The sequence below is a fragment of the Brachyhypopomus gauderio genome, chromosome 4, assembly GCF_052324685.1.
Source record: "Brachyhypopomus gauderio isolate BG-103 chromosome 4, BGAUD_0.2, whole genome shotgun sequence".
Lineage (NCBI taxonomy): Eukaryota > Metazoa > Chordata > Actinopteri > Gymnotiformes > Hypopomidae > Brachyhypopomus > Brachyhypopomus gauderio.
The window spans coordinates 20,865,245-20,891,301 of NC_135214.1; the positions used below are offsets into that span (position 1 = coordinate 20,865,245).

The window sequence follows — 26,057 nt, forward strand, 5'->3', positions numbered from 1 at the left end:
TACCAACCAAGTACTCGAAGACCAGCGTGAGACACTTGTCTGTGTGGATGATGTCGTGAAGGGTGACGATGTTGGCGTGTTTTAAATCCTTCAGCAGCGACACTATTTTACACAGAAGAAGGAAGACAAAGCGGGGGAGAGTGAGGTTGGTCAAATGCTGATCTGAGATCAGGTTCTTGGATGTTTGCGGGTGCGTGCGTGCAGCAGGTGGTGCGGTACCTTCACGTATAGCGGTGCACGGCGCTCCCTCCTCGTGCTCCAGTCTGATCTCCTTCAGCGCCACCAGATTATCGGTCAGTTTACTGCGTCCCTTGAAGACCGTGGCGTAAGTGCCCTGTGCACATTACGGGGAGATGTCAGGACACGCCTCCTCATTCTACTGCACTTCTGACAGAACCTTTTATAAATATTTACTTTGTGGGTTAACTGTTCTGGTGATTTTTTTTATTTTTTAGATTTCACAGATGTTTGCTAATAATCAGCTACTCAGCTACTGGTTTACAAAATCATCTGAACCTATTTAGGGACTACATAAAATATGGATTTCACAAACAGACTGAATCATACTTTAATGTGTGGGCATGTGGTTGTTAATTTCACTGCAGTCTGGATGTGTGACCTGCCTATGGAAATGTTTATCTAACTCATTCTGTCTTGGACCTTGTAAGGCTGTTGTTGGCTGGTGCCAGCTGGCCTTATTCATCGGCATGGATCAGATTACGAGTTATGTTAGGTTACATCAGTGAGATAGCAGGTGAAGCTGCAAACCCCAGTGATCCACTAGTCCACTGTGAATAAACCCAAACTGATAGGCGTTTGGCTAAACAAGCACATGTGACACTTCTTAGATGTTCTTCACTGCTGCACACACGGAGGCTGGTGAAGAGGTTCACAATTTTGATATGGTACACAGACAAATATCATACACTTCAAAAAGGTTATCTAATTCAGTTCCTGTTTTTATTATTATTTTGTTGTTTGTTTTACCTCTCCTAGTTTGTCCAGTTTTATGTATGTTTCCAGTTTCCCAAAGCCAATTTCAGACTGTGTGACAGATAAAGAGCAAAAGGTCAGAGGTCATTGTTCATCACAGGTGTATTTGAGTACTACATATACAGAACCTGAGGAAGCAGTTCAGAACAAAAGCACGAGACATGCCAAAATACGAGAGCTGGAACAAGACACAGCCAAGACGCAAAGTTTCATATGAGGAACACATTTACAAGAAACCAATCAACAAAACATCATATCAAAATGTGTGTTTATGGGCCAAATGACCCCCAAACAACCCTTTTAGGATTCCACATTCAAGGAACAATTAAACAAGAGATTAGAATGTAAAATAAGCGCCTTGGGTATTCTGAAAGGCGCTATATAAATCGAACATTCATTCATTCATTCATTCATTCATTCATTCAAATAAAATGCCACCTGACTTTCTCTGATACCTGCAGGGTACAGAACGGCTTTGGTCACTGTAGACTAAGAAGTAGACTAATACAACGCTAGGAGCAGTGTGTGTGTTCTGGACCAGCGCTGATACTGAAGTGGTAGAAGAAGTAGACTAATACAACGCTAGGAGCACAGTGTGTGTTCTGGACCAGCGCTGATCTGTTTACATTTGATTTTCACTCCAGGGTAAATGCAATAACCGTGTTTCTGTCTTACATCATCTGCGTCTACGCTAACCAACTTAACAAATGATGCATGCTAATTATTTCACTCTCTCGCTCCGCCTCTCATCTAAAACACACGCAGAATTAACACAAATAAACATGCAAACAAAAGAATGCCCTGGGCCTTACGCCAATGCCAACAGACTCACATCTATCCTTCAGCTATGCCCTTTGTCATTTCAGAAATAATCTTCCAACAAACTTAAATACACCTAATTGAGGATTCCAGTAGAAGAAGCTCAATGTTGCATCTTATATATCACCAGTTACGAGTTTTGATTATGGAAGTGTGGTGACTACATGAAGCGTAGTTAACCACACAGGATCTGCTAGAAGGGCTGTGAAGGAGACCCTACATCTGTTGCTGAGTAATGTAGCGTAGTTAACCACACAGGACCTGCTAGAAGGGCTGTGAAGGAGACCCTACATCTGCTGCTGAGTAATGTAGCGTAGTTAACCACACAGGACCTGTTAGAAGGGCTGTGAAGGAGACCCTACATCTGTTGCTGAGTAATGTAGCGTAGTTAACCACACAGGACCTGCTAGAAGGGCTGTGAAGGAGACCCTACATCTGTTGCTGAGTAATGTAGCGTAGTTAACCACACAGGACCTGCTAGAAGGGCTGTGAAGGAGACCCTTCATCTGCTCTGCTGCTGAGTAATGTAGCGTAGTTAACCACACAGGACCTGCTAGAAGGGCTGTGAAGGAGACCCTACATCTGTTGCTGAGTAATGTTAACGACTCCAACATCAAGACTCACCTAATGTGAATGTGTTTGTGGGAGTTCATGCATGGTTTAAGGTTTATTTTCCATTTGGAGGTTCTATCTTCCTCAAAAATGAAAACAAGCCCAAGCTTCCTGTTTGGATTAATGAGGAGGCCTGGGCTGGTATCAACACCAGGCAGTGGTAAAAGTTTAACTAATTAGTTTTTGCAAAGACAAAGCAAAACAGAAGAATGAAGCTCAAAATTAACTGCCAATATTATTCATTCAATCCACAACACTACTGTCCATAAACACTGCTGTCCATAAACACTGACTTCTAACCTTTATGTAGAAATAAGAACAAGATCTGTTGAGTAGCAACAGCTCTTTTGGAGTTTGACATTAAGCCAAGAAAGTCAAATGGAAAGGTTAACGTTTTTGTCCCTGATGCCATGTAACTAGTAACACAGAGTGCATAAATAATGACAACAGTAGATCATTCTGCAAATAACTGCTAATGACAGTTATGATACTGAGGACATATGTCATAACAATGATTGTCTAAATCATAACAATAAGAGATCACGGAGCTATAGCCAGGACTTCCGAGCTCTACATATTAATATCAACCTATGTACCAATACAATACATAATATATTTTTATTCATAAAACATTACGTACAAATGTGCATAATCTAAGTACCCTACAGACATCTTAATTCCAGCCAACACATTGGATGCAGGCAGGCACAAATTACTTTTCTCTGTTTTGTCCAATCAAATTCATGCATTCTGTAATGTTAAGTACTGTCAATTTAGCTACTTAACGGCATGTAGCTTAGAGTTGGCAAGCTAGCTAGCTAGCTAGCTGTTTTCTCTGCTCTGGCTAAAGCTAAGTATGAGAAAAACATGACACTACAGTAATGAGAGAGAGAGAGAGAGAGAGAGAGAGAGGAGGGAAGAATGGGTTACCAGAGAAGCACGCCGTAGCCTCCGACTCAGGGGTTTGTCAAAAGGAGGACTGTTCATAGCAAACCTTTCCAAGTAGCCCTCCGGCAAACGAATATCAACTGGCAGTGACAGACGCTTATTAATATCCTGCAGAGGAAGAAAAAACATGGGAGTGAATAAGAAAGAGGAAATGATACTGCCAGCAGTGTGCAATAGCACATTCATTCAGACTAAAAGAGCCTGTCATTAAACTTCACAAATCAAAAGCACTGCTTGTAGACAAAGGCTTGGCTATACTTCAGGAATTGTAACAGAAGACTGTAGGGCTCCTTAATATGGACATTATGTGTCAAAAATATGCTGTTATCATCATCATCATCATTTAAGCTTGAGTTTACATTGAGATGCTGCTCTCTTCATCAGTGTAGTCAAGTGCCATAGGGAAAAAACGAATTTGAAAGACTAATAATACAATAATGTGACAATAATGTTGTGCTACGTCACCATATGTACATGCAACAACCTGTTATCTGTTTAAAATGTAAAACATGTTTAGATATACACTTGCACTTTCACTGCTTTATTGCATGTTACTCATATTCAGAAGTATGTCAAGTCTATTAGATAACTATTATATGTTATAATAAATATAATAAAAGCTATTTATATTTTATATTGTATATATATTTTTCTTCTGCCTAATGGATGTTAACGGTTTGTTGTGCCTAATGTTAGTACATCTATGTGCAGTCTCATATCCTGCTACTGTAACACTGCTATTTCCTTCGGGATCAGTAGTTTCTTTCTTTCTTTCTCTATCCATGTAAAAGACAGTAAAACAGTAAAGCAGTAATCCAGTAATTGTACAGTAATCCAGTAATTGTACAGTAATCCAGTAATTGTACAGTAATCCAGTTCACTGAGGCTGAATAATTAACAGCAGATATACCAGGTCAGTAAAATTCAAGGCACCTGGAGTATAATAAATACATTTGTGGTGAACTGGTAGATTCCATTTCTCACAGTAAGCTGGGATGGTATATACGCCGTCATCTAGATTAGAGCCTCAAACAGTGGATAAAAAGTAGCAGGTGTGTTTCATGCTACAGTTGGAGACAGCCATCCAGCTTTGGTTAGCTTGTCTTCAGCCAGATGCCAAGGTACTTATTCTTTGAGACTTCATTACTGAATATATCTTGAAGAAAAACCATTCAACATAATATAGTCAATGTGAGTAACTCTGAAATATATGATCTTGTTCTGTCTGTGTTTCGAACAGATGTGTGGTTCTGAAGAGTGAATGGAACTCCAATATTTTAATGGCTGCCTGAGCACAGCATGAAACATCATCATCAACAGATATACAATCTGTTACAGTGGAAACAATATGATAAATAAAACATGTGGTACCCCTTTGCTTATTGAAAGAAATTTAGATTTACGTCTCTCAAAGGTCCACACACCATCATCTATCAGAAGCTCTGTTCTTTGAACTATTTAGCTATGTAATTTTTTTTAGCAAGAGTGAGTGATCTTCTGTATCAAAAGTATCACTATTGATCATTGTAGTATAGGTCACAAGTTTGACGTAGGCCAGTAACTGTCAGATGTCCGTCTTCCTTTATGCAATTTCAGCCCAATATGCTGTATACTGCAGCAGATTCACACTGGTAAACCTGCACAATAAAAGTGACATACATTCTTTAGCTTAAAAAGAAAAAGTAGTATTGGGTTCCATTCTTAATCCTAAAACTAGAAAAACTGCACCTTCATTCTTTTTTTTTTTTTTTTTTTTTTTGCCTTTTTAAACCTTTTATATCACTTATCCTTATCAGATTTTAAAGTGCACCTGAAAATCACCAGAAGCAATAACATTTTCATTGTTAAAGTACTGTGATGAGTATGGGTTTGCATAATTAACCGTATATTTGACTTCAGATTAGTAATAGCTATGCAGTTACAGTGGGGAAAATAAGTATTTAGTCAGTCAACAATTGTGCAAGTTCTCCCACTTAAAAAGATGAGAGAGGCCTGTAATTGACATCATAGGTAGACCTCAACTATGAGAGACAAAATGTGGAAAAAAAAATTGAGAAAATCATTTTGTCTGAATTTATTTGCAAATAATGGTGGAAAATAAGTATTTGGTCACCTACAAACAAGCAAGATTTCTGGCTGTCACAGACCTGTAACTTCTTTTTTAAGAGGCTCCTCTTTCCCCCACTCATTACCTGTATTAATGGCACCTATTTGAAGTCATATTTTCACTGTATTGCTGCTTTAGGGATGGTTATAAACGTGGTGCTTTAGGGATGGTTATAAACGTGGTGCTTTAGGGATGGTTATAAACGTGGTGCTTTAGGGATGGTTATAAACGTGGTGCTTTAGGGATGGTTATAAACATGGTCTTTTAGGGATGGTTATAAACGTGGTGCTTTAGGGATGGTTGTACGTTACCTCATTGGAGATACGTCGTGAATGGTTGTTCCGCATCCGGACCCTGACAGGACTCTGTACTTCATCAGACGACGTGCCCGATGCCTGATCACTCTCTCCATCTGAGCCCATCTTTACGTTCTCATGCACTATGCCTGCCCACAAAACATACGTATACATATACACAAAAATGAATGAAAACACACAAACACGCACACCCACAAACACACATACATACACTCACAGAGTCTATCAGCAACTTCTATACTCACTGCTTAGGTACTGACACCATGCAGTGAAGATGATGTATAACATTTCTTTCAGTGGTTTTAGGAGAATTTTGAAAAATATAAATGTTTTTAAAAACCATGTGGCTATAAAATGATTTGCCTTAATACAAGATTAAAACACAATAACATCCTTAATCCAGTCTAATGAGGTTTGGTATTAAACTGAAACTGAAGTGTATTTGATCATCATACAGATTCAGTATTGTTTACATTAGCTGCAGGTGTTAAGCCAAACGCAACCACACAGTGAAACTGAAAAAATGAAGTCACACAAAACCCTGTGACCAACGCTGCTTACAAGGTGACATTACTGATACTGTTTCTGTATTCATTTCAGCTTGTACCAAAGGAATGAAGAGCCCTCAGCACACAGGTAACCCTAATAGGTCTCCGTCATCCATAAGTAATTCTTACTCAAGCTGCTAACGTTACAGACATCTGTTACCAGCAAACATTCACTGCTTACTTCAGCCAGACTGCCTTTGTCCCCAACAAACAGCAAATTCAGTGCAAACAAAAGTATCTTAACAGACCACTTTAAAGTTGAAATGATCTTAAAATAAGATGAAAACATCTTTTTCTGCTAAGCTGAAAGCATTTTGTCTCTATTATGACTGCACAGACTGTTCAGAATATAACTGTTTAAAAAATACATTATTTACATGAAAAGCTTGTTTTCAAGTGGCCCATGATATTAGTTTCCTTGTTTAGACAATCACTGACAGAAATCAAATAAATAAATCTTCGACAAGACCTTTCCATGATTTTGTCCATTCCTCAAAGACATTTTCAAGGGGAACTTTTCAAGGGTACAACAAAACAAAACAGAAAGAAAGAGAAACAGAGAAAGTCAGAGAGACATGCAAACGAGAAAATAAAGAGAGAGAGTCACCAAGAGAGCCAGTCCGGTGTAGGGAGAGGTAGGGGCGGTCCAGACAATCTCTACGGCTCGCTCCGCGCCCCAAACCCCCTGCATACTGTCGCAAGAAAGACGGGGCACTGTGGGATGCAGGAGGGGGCACGGGACAAACCATGGGCTCTGGGAGAGAGAGAGAGAGAGAGAGAGAGAGAGAGAGAGAGAGAGAGAGAGAGAGAGAGAGGAAGAGCAAGAGGGGGAGAGGGATAGAGAGAGAGAGAGAGAGAGAGAGAGAGAGAGAGAGAGAGAGAGAGGAAGAGCAAGAGGGGGAGGGGGATAGAGAAAAGAGAGGAAGAGAGAGAGAGAGAGAGAGAGAGAGAGAGAGAGAGAGAGAGAGAGAGGAAGAGCAAGAGGGGGAGAGGGATAGAGAAGAGAGAGAGAGAGAGAGAGATGAAAAATATAAAAACAAATAGCTATAGGAGACCTGGGTACAAAATTACTTACAGGACAAAGCAAGAATCATGCCAGGGAAAGTGTGAAAGACAGATCATACAGTGAGAATAATAGTATTTGAACATCCTGCCACTTTGCAAGTTCTCCCACTTAGAAATCACGGAGGGCTACGAAATTTTCATCTTAGGTGCATGTCCACTGTGAGAGACATAATAAAAAAATTGTCTGGAAATCACATGATTTTTTTATCAAATAAGTATTTTAATTCAGGCCCTCCACCTCTACTCCACTTATTATTCAAAATTACAAGCACCTGTTTGAGGTCGTTAGCTGCATAAAGAATCAAATCAAATCAAATATATTTGTATAGCGCTTTTCACAACATATGTTGTTACAAAGCGCTTTACAGGATTTACAAAGTTAACAATACTATGGGTCCAAATCCCTAATGAGCAAGCCAAAGGCGACAGTGGCAAGGAAAAACTCCCTAGATGGTGGGGAATAGGAAGAAACCTTGGGAGGACCAAGACTCAAAAGGGAACCCATCCTCCATTGGGCGGCCTGACACCTGTCCACCCCACACAATCGGTAAGACTCCAACTACTAACATGGCTAAGACCAAAGAGCTGTCCAAAGACACCAGAGACAAAGTTCTAGACCTCCACAAGGCTGGAAAGAGCTTCGGGGTAATTACCAAACAGCTTGGTGAAAAAAGAGAAAATGGAAAATTATTAGAAAATGGAAGAAGCTAAACATGACCGTCAGTCTCCCTCAGACTGGAGCTCCATGTAAGATCTCACCTCGTGGTGTAGCAATGATCCTAAGAAAGGTGAGGAACCAGCCCAGAACTACACGGGAGGAGCTGGTCAATGACCTGAAGAGAGCTGGCACCACTGTTTCCAGGGTTACTGTGGGTAATACACTAAGACGTCATAGTTTAAAGTTATGTATGGTACAGGAGGTTCCCCTGCTTACATTTTTTGCCCATGACAATTTGGATGATCAAGAGGAGTCATGGGAGAAAGTTCTGTGGTCAGATGAGACCAACAGATGTTTTGGAGGAAAAAGAATGATAGTACAATCCCAAAAACACCATCACTACTGTGAATCATGGGGTGGAATCATCATCTGCACATGGGACAGGATGAGTGCACAGTCAGGATAACCAAGGAGTGGCTACGTGAGAATCATATCAAGGTTCTGGAGTGGCCTAGCCAGTCTCCAGACCTAAACCCTACCGAAAATATTTGGAGGGAGCTCAAATTCCATGTTTCTCAGTGATAGCCCAGAAACCTGGCTGATCTGGAGAAGATCTGTGTGGAGGAATGGGCCAAAATCCCTGGTGCAGTGTGTGCACACCTGGTGAAAAACTACAGGAAACATTTGACCTCTATAATTGCAACCAAACACTACTGTACCAAATATTAACATTGATTTTTACTGGTGTTCAAATACTTATTTGCAGCAGTAATAGACAAATTATTAAAAAAAATCATACACTGTCATACATATAATCTAAAAAATGTATGTATGATTGTATCTTTCACAGTGGACATGCACTGTGCAAAATAAAAATTTTAAACCCCTGCATGATTTCTAAGTGAGAGAAATTGCAAAGTCGCAGGTTGTTCAAATACTTATTTTCCTCACTGTATATAAAAAATATAAAAAGAACACACAGAAAGCTTCTTTCATGTAATTCTTACGAACAAATGTTTGACATAAGTGTGTGCAATTACACGTTGAATGTGGTTATATCGGATGTAATTTAGTATTTAATATTGCACAATGCCTGTTGACACAGTCTGAGTACAGTCCATATACTGTACATTCCACCACATATACTAGCATGCACACTAATATTCTAACAGGAGCTTGAGATATTATTTTGTTGATTTGCTTGACATGATTGCATCACATAATTTCTGCAGTTTTGTCAGTTGTCATTTCACTACATCTCAAAAAGGTGGCATAAGATTACACTGGAGAGGCCACTAGATTCACTGTTGTTTTACATGGCATATTATCATGTTGTAGTTGTACAGACTAGTTATTTAAGATACTGCTGCCTTCCTGTCAGGGACAAGTTGTGCGGTTCCTGTCTGACCTCCGTGAGGTGTTTCCACCTGGAGAACTGGTGCTCACCGCCAGTATTTATCTCACTAAATATTACTCATCACATATTCCCAATTTATGAGATTTGGTGTGAACATCAACCAACATTATGCACTGCAATTTTGCCACATATTTGTGAGTGTGTTGGTGTGGAAATACATATACACACACACATACATATATATATATATATATATATATATATATATATATACAGTGGAGGAAATAAGTATTTGATCCCCCACTGACTAAGTTTTAATACAAAAAAAAAAATGAAACGTTTCATAATTTTATGCAGCTTTATTTGAACAGTGCCACATAGAATATCAAAAGAAAAATGGAGAAAATTACATGAAATGAGAAATAAAAAATAATTTGCATTTCATTGAGGGAAATAAGTATTTGATCCCCTAGTAAAACCATGACTAATGTTTGCTCCCACAGACCACTGACACACCCTAATCACAGTGAAGTCATTACCTGGGTGAGAGACACCTGTCCAAAATTTTCACCTGTATAAAACCTGCCAACAGTCTCAGTGACACTCCCAACATCTCCACCATGGGCAAGACTAAAGAGTTGTCTAAAGATGTCAGGGACAAAATTGTTGACCTACACAAGGCTGGAATGGGCTACAAAGCCATAAGTAAGAAGCTGGATGAGAAGGTGACAACTGTTGGTGCAGTTATTTGGAAGTGGATGAAGTACATTATTGTCAATGGACCCAGGCCTGGAGCTCCATGTAAGATCTCACCTCGTGGAGTCTCCTTGATCATGAGAAAGGCTAAAAATCAGCCAAGAACTACACGGGAGGAGCTGAGTAATGATCTCAAGGCAGCTGGGACCACAGTCTCCAAAAAAACCATTGGTAATACACTGAGACGTAATGGTTTAAAATCCGGCAGTGCACGCAAGGTTCCTCTGCTCAAGAAGGCTCACGTCCAGGCCCGCCTCAAGTTTGCCAATGAACATATTAATGACTCCGAGAGAAACTGGGAGAAGGTGCTGTGGTCAGATGAGACCAAAATTGAGCTCTTTGGCTTCAACTCAACTCGACGTGTTTGGAGGAAGAAAAATACAGACTATGACCCTAAGAATACCATCCCCACCATCAAGCATGGTGGTGGAAGTATTATGTTTTGGGGGTGTTTTTCTTCTAAGGGCACAGGTCAACTTCACTGCATTGACGGGAAGATGAACGGGGCCATGTATCGCAAAATCCTGGGTGACAACCTCCTTGCCTCTGCCAGGGCACTGAAAATGGGTCGTGGATGGGTCTTTCAGCACGACAACGACCCAAAACATACAGCCAAGGAAACAAAGGAGTGGCTCCATAAGAACCATATCAAGGTCATGGAATGGCCTAGCCAGTCTCCTGACCTCAATCCCATAGAAAATCTATGGAGAGAGCTGAAGCTTCGCGTTTCCAAATGCATGCCTAAAAACCTTAAAGATTTGGAGATGATTTGCATAGAGGAGTGGGCCAAAATTACTCCTGAAGTGTGTGCAAACCTTATAAAAAACTATAAGTAACGTCTGACTGCTCTGCTTGCCAACAAGGGTTTTGCCACCAAGTATTAAATGATGTTTTACTAGGGGTTTAAATACTTATTTCCCTCAATGAAATGCAAATTATTTTTTATTTCTCGTTTCATGTAATTTTCTCAGTTTTTCTTTTGATATTCTATGTGGCACTGTTAAAATAAAGCTGGCATAAAATTATGAGACGTTTCATTTATTGTTTTATATTAAAACTTTTAAAATCAGTGGGGGATCAAATACTTATTTCCTCCACTGTATGTGTGTGTGTGTGTGTGTGTGTGTGTGTGTGTGTGTGTGTGTGTGTGTGTGTGTGTGTAGGTATGGCCATGATCAGCAACAATAATCAGGTAGGATGTGGTATTTGAACAGTATTAAGGGGCCCAAACCATTACACCACCACCAGCCACTTGATCCGCTGATACAAGTCGGGATGGATCCATGCTTTAACGCCAAATTCTGACCATACTATCTGAATCATGCAGCAGAAATCAAAATTCATGAGACCAGGCAATGTTTGTTCTTCTGCTGGCTAATTTTGGTGAGTCTGTGCCAATTGTAGTCTTGGCCTTAGTTCTCAGTTGAGAAGTAGCACCCAGTTCTGCTTCAAGGTTCAATGAGTTCTGTTTTTTGTTTTTAGAGATGTTCTTCTGCAGAACTGTTGTAAAGTGGTTAATTGGGGTCTTTTCATCAACTCAAATGAGTCTGGCCTTTCTCTGACCTCTGGCATCAACAGGGTATTTAAGCCCAGAACCATTCCACGTTCAAAGTCCCTCAAATCACCTTTCTTCCCCAATCTGATTCACATCAGTCTGGTTTACATTTGAACTTCAGTAGGCCGTCTTGGCCATGTCTACATGGCTCAGTTTTGCTTAGCACTTACAGCATAAAATGACCCTGATTGCAGGGGCCCAGGTTGCTGCCATGATGGGCACGGATTTCCTTTTTCCTCTCATGTACATGTCCTGAAAACATTGCTTCAGCCATTTGCCCATAACACGGAGTAATAGACAGTCTGAAATCCCGCAGTGGACTATTTTATGGGCAAATAAATGCCCAGCCTGCATGTTTTGCTGACATCTTGCTGGGTACAGCCTTAATCAATAGGGAGGCCTGTTTGTAGAGTTGTATCCAAACATTTCTTTGGCTTTGAGTGGTAAATGTTATTATCCATGATGTCTAATTGTTTAAAAAGGTGGCGTCATGGCCTACTGGCAGTTACAATCAAAGGTTCAGGTAATCATCTACCCAGCCTTGATCTGTGACGTTTCCTCTTGTAATCATGAAGTGAGCAGAAATTTTAGAAGCGAGCAAAAAACTGAAAAGCTGAAAACAGTGAAGCGCCTGCGGGGCTGCGAGACACGAGCGCAGTTAACCGAACAATTATTGTTCCTCTGCTCTCAATCTCACGGTTTTCGCTCAGTTTTCTTGATTTTGGTCAGTGTGTCTGACTTGCTCGATTTAACCTTATCTTTGCGCTCTCATAATCAGGTCACTGTATGTTTATATTGTTGTTTTGACATTTCCAGACTTTTCCTTACCCACTAGAGGTAAGTTAGCCCCAACCATGAAGCCTTATGGTTATGATTAGATGTTTGTACATGTGCTGTGTGTAGCATCAGTACATAGTTTTCAAATGCTGAATTCAGTACCTATAATATCTGAGGAATGGACACTGATGCCTTGCTGAGTATTGTCAAAAAAGGAAAAAGAAAACACTTAATAATTATGTCTGAAAAACTGAGAATTTGTATTGCTTTGTATAACTGTAAACGAGTACTTCATTTCAGCAATAGATCGTTTACCCACAATGCAACAATGAGGCATTTGCTAGAAATGTGTGCGTCTTCTCACCATTTTCTTGTGAGGTTGGTGGATCATCGCCTGCTGTGTGTTCTGTGAGCTCGGACAAGTTCTCATCCACGGGGCGGGCACTGCGTAGAGTCATAGACAACCGTCTCTTGATAATCTTCATTCGGTCCATCAGACCTCACTTCATTCAGGGGCCTGCAAAGACAGAACTGAACAATTACCATCTACATACACCCTTAACTCTCCTACTACTGTAATAACCATCTACATACACCCTTAACTCTCCTTCTACTGTAATAACCGTCTACATACACCCTTAACTCTCCTACTACTGTAATAACCATCTACATAAACCCTTAGCTCTCCTACTACTGTAATTACCGTCTACATACACCCTTAACTCTCCTACTACTGTAATAACCATCTACATAAACCCTTAGCTCTCCTACTACTGTAATAACCATCTACATAAACCCTTAGCTCTCCTACTACTGTAATAACCGTCTACATACACCCTTAACTCTCCTACTACTGTAATAACCGTCTACATTCACCCTTAACTCTCCTACTACTGCAATAACCGTCTACATACACCTTAACTCTCCTACTACTGTAATAACCGTCTACATACACCCTTAACTCTCCTACTACTGTAATAACCGTCTACATACACCCTTAACTCTCCTACTACTGTAATAACCGTCTACATACACCCTGAACTCTCCTACTACTGTAATAACCGTCTACATACACCCTTAACTCTCCTACTACTGTAATAACCGTCTACATACACCCTTAACTCTCCTACTACTGTAATAACCGTCTACATACACCCTTAGCTCTCCTACTACTGTTATAACCGTCTACATACACCCTTAGCTCTCCTACTACTGTTATAACCGTCTACATACACCCTTAGCTCTCCTACTACTGCAATAACCGTCTACATACACCCTTAGCTCTCCTACTACTGCAATAACCGTCTACATACACCCTTAACTCTCCTACTACTGTAATAACCGTCTACATACAACCTTAACTCTCCTACTACTGTAATAACCATCTACATACACCCTTAACTCTCCTACTACTGCAATAACCATCTACATACACCCTTAACTCTCCTACTACTGTAATAACCGTCTACATACACCCTTAACTCTCCTACTACTGTAATAACCGTCTACATACACCCTTAACTCTCCTACTACTGTAATAACCGTCTACATACACCCTTAACTCTCCTACTACTGTAATAACCGTCTACATACACCCTTACTATATACTCTATATAATACTCGTTTGACCCACCCAAGCTGCCGTAATGCACAGGACAGTTTGTAATGTTAATATGGCAGCTAAAGCAAACACAGTGCTGTTGGATTCGAAGCAGATACAGATGGAAAACCGAAGGATATGAACAAGCCCATTTGCAAGCGGTGCTTTTGGAACATTTCAACGAAGGGCGCTAAAGCCTGGTTGAGTGACCATAGCGCTCGACTCCGCGCGCACCTCGCGCGAACCTCCGCGAGCGGTGGAGGCTTTATACTTTCCGCTTTGCAGTGTTGTCCGAAACTATATGTGGTAGTATAAAAGAAACACCCCTCAAAACAGGGGAATGAACACTTACCTGACGAATTTTAATGCTGCTTTGTGTTTCAGGTTTGAAAAGTGCTGCAATTTAGGCTAAAGTACTTGAAAATGTTGAAATTGTAACTACTTCGTTTCACAACAAATATCTGTCTGACTGGACATTTTTCTTGTATTACATTAACAAATACGAGCCTCTTATAATTCCAGGATGAAACATGAGAGAACGTGAAGACGTTAAGAAAAATGCACGTTACGTTATTACGTTAACTCTTGTAATTCCAGGACGAAACACGAGAGAACGTGAAGACGTTAAGATTGGGCGTTTTGAAAATAAACAACCATTAAATAATGTGATTAAAAGCGCAATATTTCTAATCATTTCGAGTATATGTATAAATATTTAACTTAATTAAGTTTAACGTGCTGGGAAATATTGGTACAAGCGCTTGAATTGAACCCTGCAAACATGACTTTGTTCATTGCGCTGAGGCGCGGCGCGCGCGAAGTTACAAAATTCGAGAGGTGCACGACCTCGCGTGCGCCGCGCTTCAGCGCGATGAACAAAGTCATGTTTGCAGGGTTCATACACCTTGTGGAATTCAAACACTTGTATGTCACTTTCAAGGTCCATTTCAATATTTCCCAGCACGAGCAAAGACACTTTGTCAGACGTTCAAAAGACGTCCACTGAAAAGCCAGAATGAAAGTTTTAGCGACGTCTTTTTTAAACGTCTATTATTGCCGTTCAGTTGCAGTTTTTGCACGTCCTGACATCCAATAAAGGTCCTAGTCAGACGCTCAGATAGAAAACTCGTCATAGACGTTCATGTTAAGTTAAAAGGTTAAGGTCCTAGTCACACTGTCAGATTTTGAACCAGTTTTGAACGTCCACCAGACATGCAAAAATGGGTCTGGACTGACCGACGTGATACAGACTTGATTTTAACGTCTTTCTGACATCGCATGTTTGTTGGGATAAGTTAAATATTTATACATATACTCGAAACTCGCTTTTTTATCACATTATTTAATGGTTGTTTATTTTCAAAACGCCCACGTTCATGTTTCATCCTGGAATTACAAGATGCTCGTATTTGTTAACGTAATACAAAAGAACTGTTCAGTCAGACAGATATTTGTTGTGAAATGAAGTTACAATTTCAAGCATTTTCAAACACAAAGCAACATTCATTTGTTTGTTTATAAAAAAAAATTAAAAGGCTTTAAAACGGAAATTAGCACCGTATCTGACTTTGGTATCGAAAATGGTCTTGAATTTCAATATTTTTTTAAGTATCGTATCGAAGTTGTAATTCTTAGTATCGTGACAAGCCTACCTACTACTGTAATAACCATCTACATACACCCTTAACTCTCCTACTACTGTAATAACCATCTACATACACCCTTAACTCTCCTACTACTGTAATAACCATCTACATACACCCTTAGCTCACCTACTACTGTAATAACCACGACGTCTTTTACTATTTATTTTCATCTCAAACTTTTAATTAAATAAAATTGGAATAGATGGTGTTAAAGTTTCTGATTGTCTCAACTGCACCTTGTTAAATAATTTTTATGCTATGTCATTAGGTTATACTTTGTTCCAAAATTTTATTTACTTTTTCTTCCCGTGTTTCTTGTTTTACCTGTCTGTGCTTCAGCAGAACGGGGTTTGAAGTAATGCACAACCTTTGTTTAAGTTTGTATGGTGAAGCTGCAAAGTCTTTAAATATTTGCAGTAAGGTTTTAGGTTATAGGTCCTGCTTTTCGCCCCAGGAGTCGTGGGCTGTCTTCTAGCTGCCTTACCACAACTTTGTTGTTGTATTCTTTTCAGCTGGGCACCTTTACAGAGGTGTGGAGAGTCCTGACGTTAGCATTACGCCTCTGTCTCATTTTGTCTACCCAAATTGACACTGTTGTCAGAGGTGAAGTAGAAGACCTCTGTCCAGTAGACTAAAAAATCTGCAATAAACTCAAGTTAGTGGAAACTGCATCTCGTACCTTGAATGGTACCAAGTTTAAAATGATATACACAAGAGAGTGATGCTATGGCACTGGTAGAGGTCCAAAGTTGAGCCTTGGTGTTCGTCATGAGCGAGTTAAAGTGTATCACTGGTCAGACAGAGATGACTGTGGTAATCTACAATGGTAGTGAGATGCTCCATACAATTGTGAAGAGAGCAAGATTCTCTGGTTCTCTGATGCATTCGTACATCTTTAGCGCCTCAAAATTCTTGTTAACCAATACAGACTCCACCTCTAATGGTGCACTAGAAAAAGGCCATTCCAATTTTTCTACCATATAATCAGCACATATCAAAGTATATAAAAGAACAAAAAAATTGAAAAAATAAATATAGGTATTTTGGAAATCTGTCCAAACAAGGGTATGTGTGAAATCGGATATTTGACAGCAAATTGTGCAAAAACTGGACCACAAACAGGTAACTTAATTATTACTTCAACATTGCCACTGGAAGTACTTTGAAACATAAAACATAGATCAGCCTTCTTCTACTCCATCCATGAGATAATGACAGGTGAAAATGACTCTTAGTTGATTTTTTTTCCAACTTTGGGAATTCTTTCTATTGACACAACACAACTTACAGCACCAGAAAGCACATAAATTAGAAGTATACAAGTTTCTAAACATACAAAAAAATGTCAGCCTTCTAGCTGTAATAGTTTTAGAGATATTCACATTCAAATATTGCTATTTAGCCACTTTCGCAAAAGATGCGTCTGAGGGTGGGGTTACAAAAACGGCTGTAACTCTTGAAATATTGAACATGGAACAGAAATACTTTGTATTTTTGGATACAAATGGGGAAAGTTTGAAGGGATTCTGAGGTGGTCAAGCAGGGACCAATCCAAATTTTGGTTGATTTGACATGGAATGACCCTGATGTGAATCTCCCATTCCACCACATCCCAAAGGTGCTCTATTGGATAGAGATCTGGTCACTCTGGAGGCCATTCGAGCACTGTGGCCTCCACAGTCACCAGATCTCAATTGTAGTGTTCAAGAAACCAGTACGAGATGATTTGCACTTTATGACATGGTGCGTTATCCTGATGGAAGTAGCCATCAGAAAATGGGTACACTGTCAGGGATGGACATCGTCAGCAACAATACTCAGGTAGGCTGTGGCGTTGACACGATGCTTAATCGGTACTAATGGGCCCAAAGAGTGCCAGGATAATATCCCCACACCATTGCACCACCACCACCAGCCTGAATTGTTGATTCAAGGCAGAATGGATCCATGCCTTCATGTTGTTGAGGTCAAATTCTGACCCTACCATCTGAATGTCGCAGCAGAAATCAAGACTCATCTGACCAGGCAATATTTTTCCAATATTCTATTGTACAATTTTGGTGAGTCTGTGTGAATTGTAGCCTCAGTTTCCTGTTCTTAGCTGACAGGAGTGTCACCCAGTGTGGTCTGTTGCTGCTGTAGCCCATCCGCCTCAAGGTTTGACGTGTTGTGTGTTCTGAGATGCTCTTCTGCATACTTTGGTTGTACTGACTGGTTATTTGAGTTACTGTTGCCGTTCTATCAGCTAGAACCAGTCTGGCCACTCTCCTCTGACCTCTGGCATCAACAAGGCATTTGCACCCACAAAACTGCTGTTCACTGGATATTTTCTCTTTTTCAGACCATTCTCTGTAAACCCTATAGATGAAAATCCCAGTAGATCAGCAGTTTCAGAAATACTCAGACCAGCCCATCTGGCACCAACATCCATGCCACGTTCAAAGACTTAAATCTCTGATGCTCGGTTTGAACTGCAGCAGATTGTCTTGGTCATGTCTACATGCCTAAATTCATTGAGTTGCTGCCATGTCATTGGCTGGACTGACATTTGTGTTAACGAGCATTTGGACAGGTGTACCTAATAAAGTGGCCGGTGAAATTTAAATATTTCTCAATTTTTCAAGATTTTATGTCATGTTGAAACAGCAGATGATTGGTCATTCTGTGCGTCAGTCAGATTTTTGTCCTGCAGTAGTAGGCGGTTCTTGGCCACACTAAGTGGGCAAAACCACTAGACTCCCCACAGAGAATCTGGCAACACAAGAGCAGAGGAGAGCATTAAAAGTCAGAATAAAGCTCAGCAGATGGTGACGTTGGAGACTGGAGATAAGGCAGCTGCTCTGATGATGTGTGCACTTCCACTGCAGCTCCTCCACATGCCCAGTCTGCCCCAGTCTGGCCCAGTCTGGCCCAGTTCGATCACATACTAGACCATCTGTGTGAGTGCTTGGGATGCCTGTAGCACCAGAGGCTGAAGTCAAACCTGCACCACCAGATCATGAAGATGAAGAAGCTGAACCCCCAGATGTCAACATGAACCAAACGGGCAATCCCGCAAATCAAGAAGAGTTTAATTCGCTGCTAACTGTGGATTAATCAGAGCTCAAAGAACAGCTGTGTGACCTGTGTGATAGGTTGGATGACCTTATGAGTCATTGGAGATCAGCTTCCCTGGTCACTACAGGCTGGTCACTACATATACTTCCATACTCAGTTTGTTTTCTTATTTGATTTTTGCCTTGTCCGAGTTCCTTGTTCAGGTTCATTATGCCTCATTGTTCATGTAAATCCAGCCCGATCTGCAGAATGAATCTCTGATAATGCCACTACTAAATCTCACCTCTCTACGCACTTGTGTCTGCCTTTATGCCCCCAAATCCCCAACATTACACAGACAAACATTTTTGAGCATTCTAAATGCTACGTCTGATAAGGATCTGAAATGGAGACTATTTAAATACCAACATGTCAGCACCATGGATTTGTGGAATAATGACTGACAGCATGTCCTCGAGAAACTTTGGTCATGCTCGTGTTAAAAGAGAAACACTGAATGAAAATGAATTATAAATGCAAGCTAGTGTGCTAGTTAGCTAGCATTTACAGTCTACTTACATTCATTAACGTTTGAAAGTTTCATTAACATGAAACTACATAAAAGGCCTACTGGTAAAAGGCCACCATAGTTAATATACCAACAACATTTTACAATACTGTCATCATATTTAAATACTTTTTTTAAATTTACATTTTTAAATACATACTTAAATATTTTATACCGAAATACCGTCAAACCACCCAACCCTAGTCCAAAGCTCACAATGAGCAACTATAAATCCTATCTGCAACATTCATTAATCGATAGTAAGTAAGGAAATTATACACACCTGCTACCAAATAGTAACAGAACTGTAAAAAGCAGATTTCTAAAATATTTATAACTAATTTGATAGATCATTATATTTATCTTACCATGTCTGAGTCTGTATTGAGTGCACTGTGATTATTTATACTCACCCTGGGAACACCATGAGATTGTGCACTGTGCTGTTCTCATCATCAACCAGATGTTCGGTTTGAATCAAAATGGTTTCCTGGATCTACACATCTACTGTTCTTCCCAACATGCACTGGGGTTCTTCTCACTATGCTGACAAGGCTTCACTTTGCACAGAGAAGCTGTTTTTGTTTTGTGGGGTTGCAGGTGCTTCTCCACATATTCCAGATGAGGAAACAGGAGGCTCCAGCGGGCGCTTTAGGGTGTCTAGTGGGTGCAGTATAAAGGCAAATATTTTAATGCCACTAAAGGGAGGTGGCAGATTACATTGTTTAGAGAAGCCAATGTGTGCTGTGATCAAGATCCTGTAAATGAACCTGCATCACTTCAATCTAGTTTGACCTATTTGACCAACACGTTTGGTAACATACCAGTCCATCCCAATTTACAATACTGTTTTGCATTTACCTTTAGAGGTTAGTCACATACATGGCACTCGGCATTCATGCCACAGGGGTTTACTGCTCTCACTGGTTGCTGTCCATCATAACTAATTATTTAAATTACAGTGAAGCCTGACAACTTTTGCTCCGCCTCTCATTCACGTCTATGGAGAAATATGTGTGCTGAGAAATATGGGAGTGAGCACGTTGCAAACCAATAAAACAGTGTTGGAAAGACAATGTTTTCAAACCTATATGAGTTTTGCTGGATAGCAGTGATGTGTTTCATTATGCCACTTCAAGCCATAAGATGACATCAGTGTTGTCACTACACGGAGGTGAACATAATCATTTTTGTGTTAGGTTTTCCTGCACTTTTTCGACATGACTCTATTAATTAATACAGTGATGTAATTAAATAAATAAAGCATGGAAGAAGTGCATGTCTGAAGTAGTTGGTGCACCTGGTGGGTTTCAACATATATTTTATATTTTTCTAATTAAGCTATGTTCTCATCGGCAAATAACAAGCTAAATAAACATTTCACTTTGTTGCAGTTTAAATACACTTAGAGTCCTTTGTATGTCCGTGAGGTAGCACCATAATTCTTTAAGTGCATGACTAATTGATTCTCCTAATTCTGGGAGGTATGTGATACAAACACATTAGCGCTGCTCTGTGTCCTTGGTGAAAATGGCCATAATTCACCTTAAAAGTGCTAAAGACCAGTTCAATATTTAGGTCACAATATTTCAGAACAAGGTCACGTTTTTGAGAAGGTATGCCTTTCCTCTTCTCTAAGCAATCAAAAAAGAACATCGGGAGAATCTCCGTGAACATCTGGAGACTCTCCGTGAACATCTGGACAATCTCAGTGAATCACAACATTCTCTCTCCATGCTTAAACTCTTCAGCCACTGTGAAACCCTTTTCATGACCCTAATAGGTTAAAACTAAAAACAGCCATGTCACCAACCCTGTGCTCAGGTAATCCTGGTTACGTATAGCCATTTTGTGTATTTTGTAATGAATCCACTACCTACATGTCTGCATTTTTGAGTTTGTATTCTAAATTGTACAATAGTATTGTACATACTATTCTAAATTGTTAGACCCAATCATAAGAGGCCATCTTGCTTTCGAGACACAGCCGCAGAAGCTGTTGTGGCCTGTTCGTATTAGATGTCTATGTACTGCGTGACAGGTACTCTAGACTGACCTCCAAATTAACCACCCATTTGACCAACACTAGATAGCTGACACTACAAATATAATCTCACCTGCACTTTATTAGGTATATCTGTTAAACTGTTTGTTAACACCAATCGGTCATTCAGCCAAATACATGGAAGCAACTCTTGTAAACATGATAAAAACAAACTAGTGAAATTCAAACTGCAGATCAGAATGGGGAGGAAAGGTGATTTGAGTGACTGTCAATGGTTCAGGCAGTTGGTGGTAATGGTGTGGGTTTCTGATCATACTTTGTACACATTAATACCAACGGAGCGTTTAAACACCACAGTCTAGATGACTAGTGTTGCTAACTATGTCCTTCTCTTTGTGAATATAGAATTGCTCAATTTCACTGTATTGTTCTAGTATTGTTCAGATTCTTTGATCTTACGACCCATCTTTTGGTAGCTACTTCCAGTAAAGATAATGCACAATGTCAAAGCTCGGATCATCTCAAACTGCACTGTACTCAAATGGTCTCCACAGTCACTATATATCCAATAGAGCCCATTTAGTGATGTGCAGGTGACATAGCACCATGCAGGGACTGCAGATATCGTGTCAATATGGACGAAATCTGAGGCGTGTTTCCAGCACCTTAATCTATGACACAATGAACCGACAGTTCTGAAGGTCTTGGGAGAACAAACACTCAATATTAAACAGGCCATGCTTTACTACATTATGGTTAGTTTAAGTCGTTTCAGTCTACATGTAGGCATCTTGGCTACTTTAGGTGAACTGTTTCTGCATCCACTGGAGTTACTCCAATTACATAACAGAAACCTAAACTGGCACACATGACCCAAACTCTTACTGCACTTTTTGTTGATGGCTAATCTGAGCCGTGCAGATCACTCCTACGCTGTACGTGATCGTTTCTACTAACGATCTGGTGGAATTCTTCTTGTTATTTGCAGCTGAGCATTTTGCTTAGATCAGAACCTGCAAGACCAATCAATGTATTGAGAAAGCAATTATGCTTTTTCAATACATATTACTGGTACTTTTTGGTAGGTACATACTACCTGGTGTAGATTGTCTATCACATATGCTCACCTATTATCTGGTCTCTTTTCTGCAGTCCTGTCACAGCCACTCTTCAACCACAGACTCTGTCTCTGAAGGCAGTTTCACAGCTGATCACTTTGCCAAGCATTTATTCTGCACAATCTCTAACTGTCCCCATTGTTTAAATGTTGACCACTGAGATGTTCACTTCTCTTTCCTCTTTAACTGATGTGTTCAACTCACGATGTTCCAGTTTCAGAACTACATCAGTGCAAATGGACTCGTTCCAAAGATCTGACGACTTGTGCATCACTAAAATTGGGAGTCCAGCCCTACCAAAAAGTGCTTCCTTATCTGGCTCGGACACAGAGTGTAGACTTCGTTTCAAAGGAGGGGTATGTTAAGCATTTTGGTATGCACCAGGATTTTATACAGTCATTGACCGATTTTGTAAAAAGTGCACAATCTGCACGACAACGAAAATAGAAAAACCTTAAATGTCTTCCTTGGAGGAAATGATGTAATGTCAGTGTGAAAGTGCTGCGTTTAAGGGGCTATTCCTAGGCGGGGAGTGCGTAGAAAGCTAGTGACAATGGCATTATGTAAATCCACAGCCTTAAAGCTGGGTTGAAACACTCATGGTTCTTAGCACTTAAGAGTGGAGAAGCAGTGGAGAGACTGAATCAGACAATTAAGCAGAAATTGCTCAAAGTGATGGCAGAGACAGGAATGATGTAGCTACATGCTCTGCCAACTGCATTAATGTATGTACGTTAAGCAGGTCCGAGTCCTCATGAACTGCTGACTGGAATGGCGATAAAAATACCTGAGCTGTTTTCCTTGCAAGGCTTCTGATGATGGATCCTTGCAGACTGTAGGAGGCAAAATGAGTTGTATGTGTTTAAATTGTAAAAAACTCTGAATTTATAGATAGAGCAGAAATGCATAGAGTGGTTGTGGGAGCTGTAGGTGAGAGACCGATTAAGACCTACAAGCAAAAGGCCAAGAAAGTTCTAATGTGGCTGAGTCCATGGGCCGTTCTTCTGACCAAATAGAGTAGCACAGGGGGACATATGGTTAAACTGCTCACACTGCATTAAGGCCACTGCATTCAACTTTCCACAATGACAGGGGACCCTGCTGTCCTGTCCTCTCCTGCATCCACCACCTCCAACGCTGCTCCATCAACTCATCTTCAGCACCACCCTAAACATCTATTTGGCATACCAAGAACTGTAATTGCTGTAGGTGCATACTAGTGGTAAATGGTAAAGAAAACCAATTAATCTGTAATAAGAGTATTACTGAGTATTACTGAAGTATACATTTCAACTACTGAGTCTTCATGTATGTCATTTATGATGACATTCTGGTATTTATAAATTCTGGTGTTCTTGTTAGTATGTTGAATCCATTATTAAGTACAAAGCCCTCTGCTGACTGTGGTTTCCAGGGATTTTATCTTGTGGTGTTTTACCTATTGAGTGAGGTAAATTTATTTTGTCTGTGATCTATACCAGGGTGTGGAACAGTGCTATGTGCTACTTATGGCAGTTATATCCTTGAGGGTGTGATTAATATGTTACATGAGCAATGTGTAAGATTTAGGAGTGCTCTATTAGCGGAAATGGAACATAATATGAAAAAACCGTGTTTTAATTTTAATTAGTGTATAAATCATCTGTAAGTACAAGCTGTTGTGTTTTTGTTCGTTTAGAACGAGCCCTTCATATCCACGTAGGACACACATCCTCTTCCAACACTGTTGTGCAGTAGCCCAAGAAGCTAAATCCTGTCTGTAGATAAAAGTCCTCTGCTATTGTCAGAGACTCAGTTGTGTTGGAGCAGTAGGGGCACTATGCTATGCTGCGTTGCGGGTTTTGAGGTGTGTTGGGGGGGGTATTGTTACTGTATATTTTATGTTTATATTTTTTCTTTAGGATGACCCATCAGTTAACCAGTGTTTTGTAGTAAGAGACACACAGTTTTTGTAAGACTTTGTTTTGGTTTTTATTTTAATTAGTTTTACTTAATGTCCAAGTGATTGTGATCAGAGGAAATAATATTGATCTTTTTACATTATCATTCATAATCTATTTTACTTATTTATAACACTTTGTATTCATTATTAATCTGCATTCACTAAAAATGGGTATAGCAGGGCCTCTGTTCAAGCCTCATTCATGCTAATACAACAGTCTGCCTGACCTTCAGTGCGCCAGAGACAACACAAGAACTAACACCTCCTGAAGGCAGAGGAACCACCTGCTTTTAACGCAAGTGAAGCATCATGTTTCTGTACATTTAGCAGACACTTTTATCCAGATATGTGGACTCGAGTCACATGACTTGGACTCGAGGCCGACTCGAGTCACTAAACTGATGACTTGTGACTTGACTCGGGGGGGGGGGGGGGGGGGGTTTAGGTGACGACGACAATTGCGACGACATCTCACTCAAGCAAACGGAAACACTCAAATGCCTAACGTTAGTCTGACTAACTTTATATACTGTTAATCAACTGCATCAATTGTGTTAAATATTGAAATACATCTGGTGACATGACTAGGACTTGAAGTTTAAGACTTGGGACTTGACTCGAGACTCGCTTGTATTGACTTGGGACTTGACTCGAGACTTGATTGCGAAGACTTGAGACTTACTCGTTACTTGCAACTTAGTGACTTGTTCACATGTCTGCTTTTATCTAAAGCAACTTAGTTGTGACTCACATTTACATTTATGGCATTTAGCAGATGTTCTGATCCAAAATGACTTACAAAGTGCTTTGCACCTGTTCACAGAACTCATCCTACATAGTAGCATAAATGGGTCAGAATTCATGTTACCCCTGAGCCAGATTACTACTAAACTACAGGAATCAATGCCATTACTAGTATTCCAAATAATCATAGACTCAAACAACAGGAATAAAAACTGATACCTAGAAGCGCAAATGACCACAGACAGATAAACATACAATTTAAAGAACAAGGACAAGTGCTATCTGCAGTGTTGGTGCTCTTTTAAGTACTCAACAAACAGGTGAGTCTACGCTCCCTGGCCATGAGTGCTTAAACTTCAACCAAGGCTTTATGTGTTATGTGTTTATGTGGAGGGACACACAGCCCCTCCAATATTGATTCAAAGGAATGGTGGAGTACAAATGAGACTGATCCAGAAATGGCAGATCTCGGATGCTGGCTTCAGGGTGGCAGCCTGTGGAGACGGCAGCCATTTTGGAGTGGCAAAGAAAGAGTACTGCTACCAGTTGAACAGCCTGATGGTGCACAACAAAATCCTGTGGTTGGAGGGTGTAGTGCCATGGTTGGTCTCATCAAAAGGAACAACAAGAAAACCTACAGAGACAAGGTGCAGCAACTAGCAATGTCAATAACCCGTCTGTGAATGTGGACAAAATTAAATATATGATATGTCAGTGCAGAACCATATTGTGTGATACTTTCTTCTTAACATTAATGTTCAGATGTCTGTGGAAATGATTATAAACAACAGGTTCCTTGTTGATCATCTAGCAGAGACCCTCACTTGGGCCCCAAACATCAACTCCATAGCCAATAAAGTCCAACGGTGATTTTTCCTGAAGAAGT

At 40.2% G+C, this 26,057-nt stretch overlaps 1 protein-coding gene across 5 annotated transcripts in view; it reads right to left on the reverse strand.

Annotated features, from left to right (window-relative positions):
- Window positions 1–26,057, reverse strand: part of LOC143512535 (cyclin-dependent kinase 16) — a 44,363-nt gene that overhangs the window by 15,605 nt on the left and 2,701 nt on the right. For 4 of the 5 annotated variants that reach the window (XM_077002986.1, XM_077002988.1, XM_077002985.1 and 1 more), the window contains exons 2-8: window positions 12,877–13,029; window positions 6,952–7,098; window positions 5,791–5,924; window positions 3,355–3,480; window positions 988–1,044; window positions 220–334; window positions 8–102 (exon numbers count right to left, since the gene is read on the reverse strand). In XM_077002986.1, the coding sequence (XP_076859101.1) occupies window positions 8–102; window positions 220–334; window positions 988–1,044; window positions 3,355–3,480; window positions 5,791–5,924; window positions 6,952–7,098; window positions 12,877–13,006 (804 nt within the window). In that variant the 5' untranslated portion in view covers window positions 13,007–13,029. The remainder of the gene's footprint in view (window positions 1–7; window positions 103–219; window positions 335–987; window positions 1,045–3,354; window positions 3,481–5,790; window positions 5,925–6,951; window positions 7,099–12,876; window positions 13,030–26,057) is intronic. The other variant, XM_077002989.1, reaches the window with a different exon arrangement.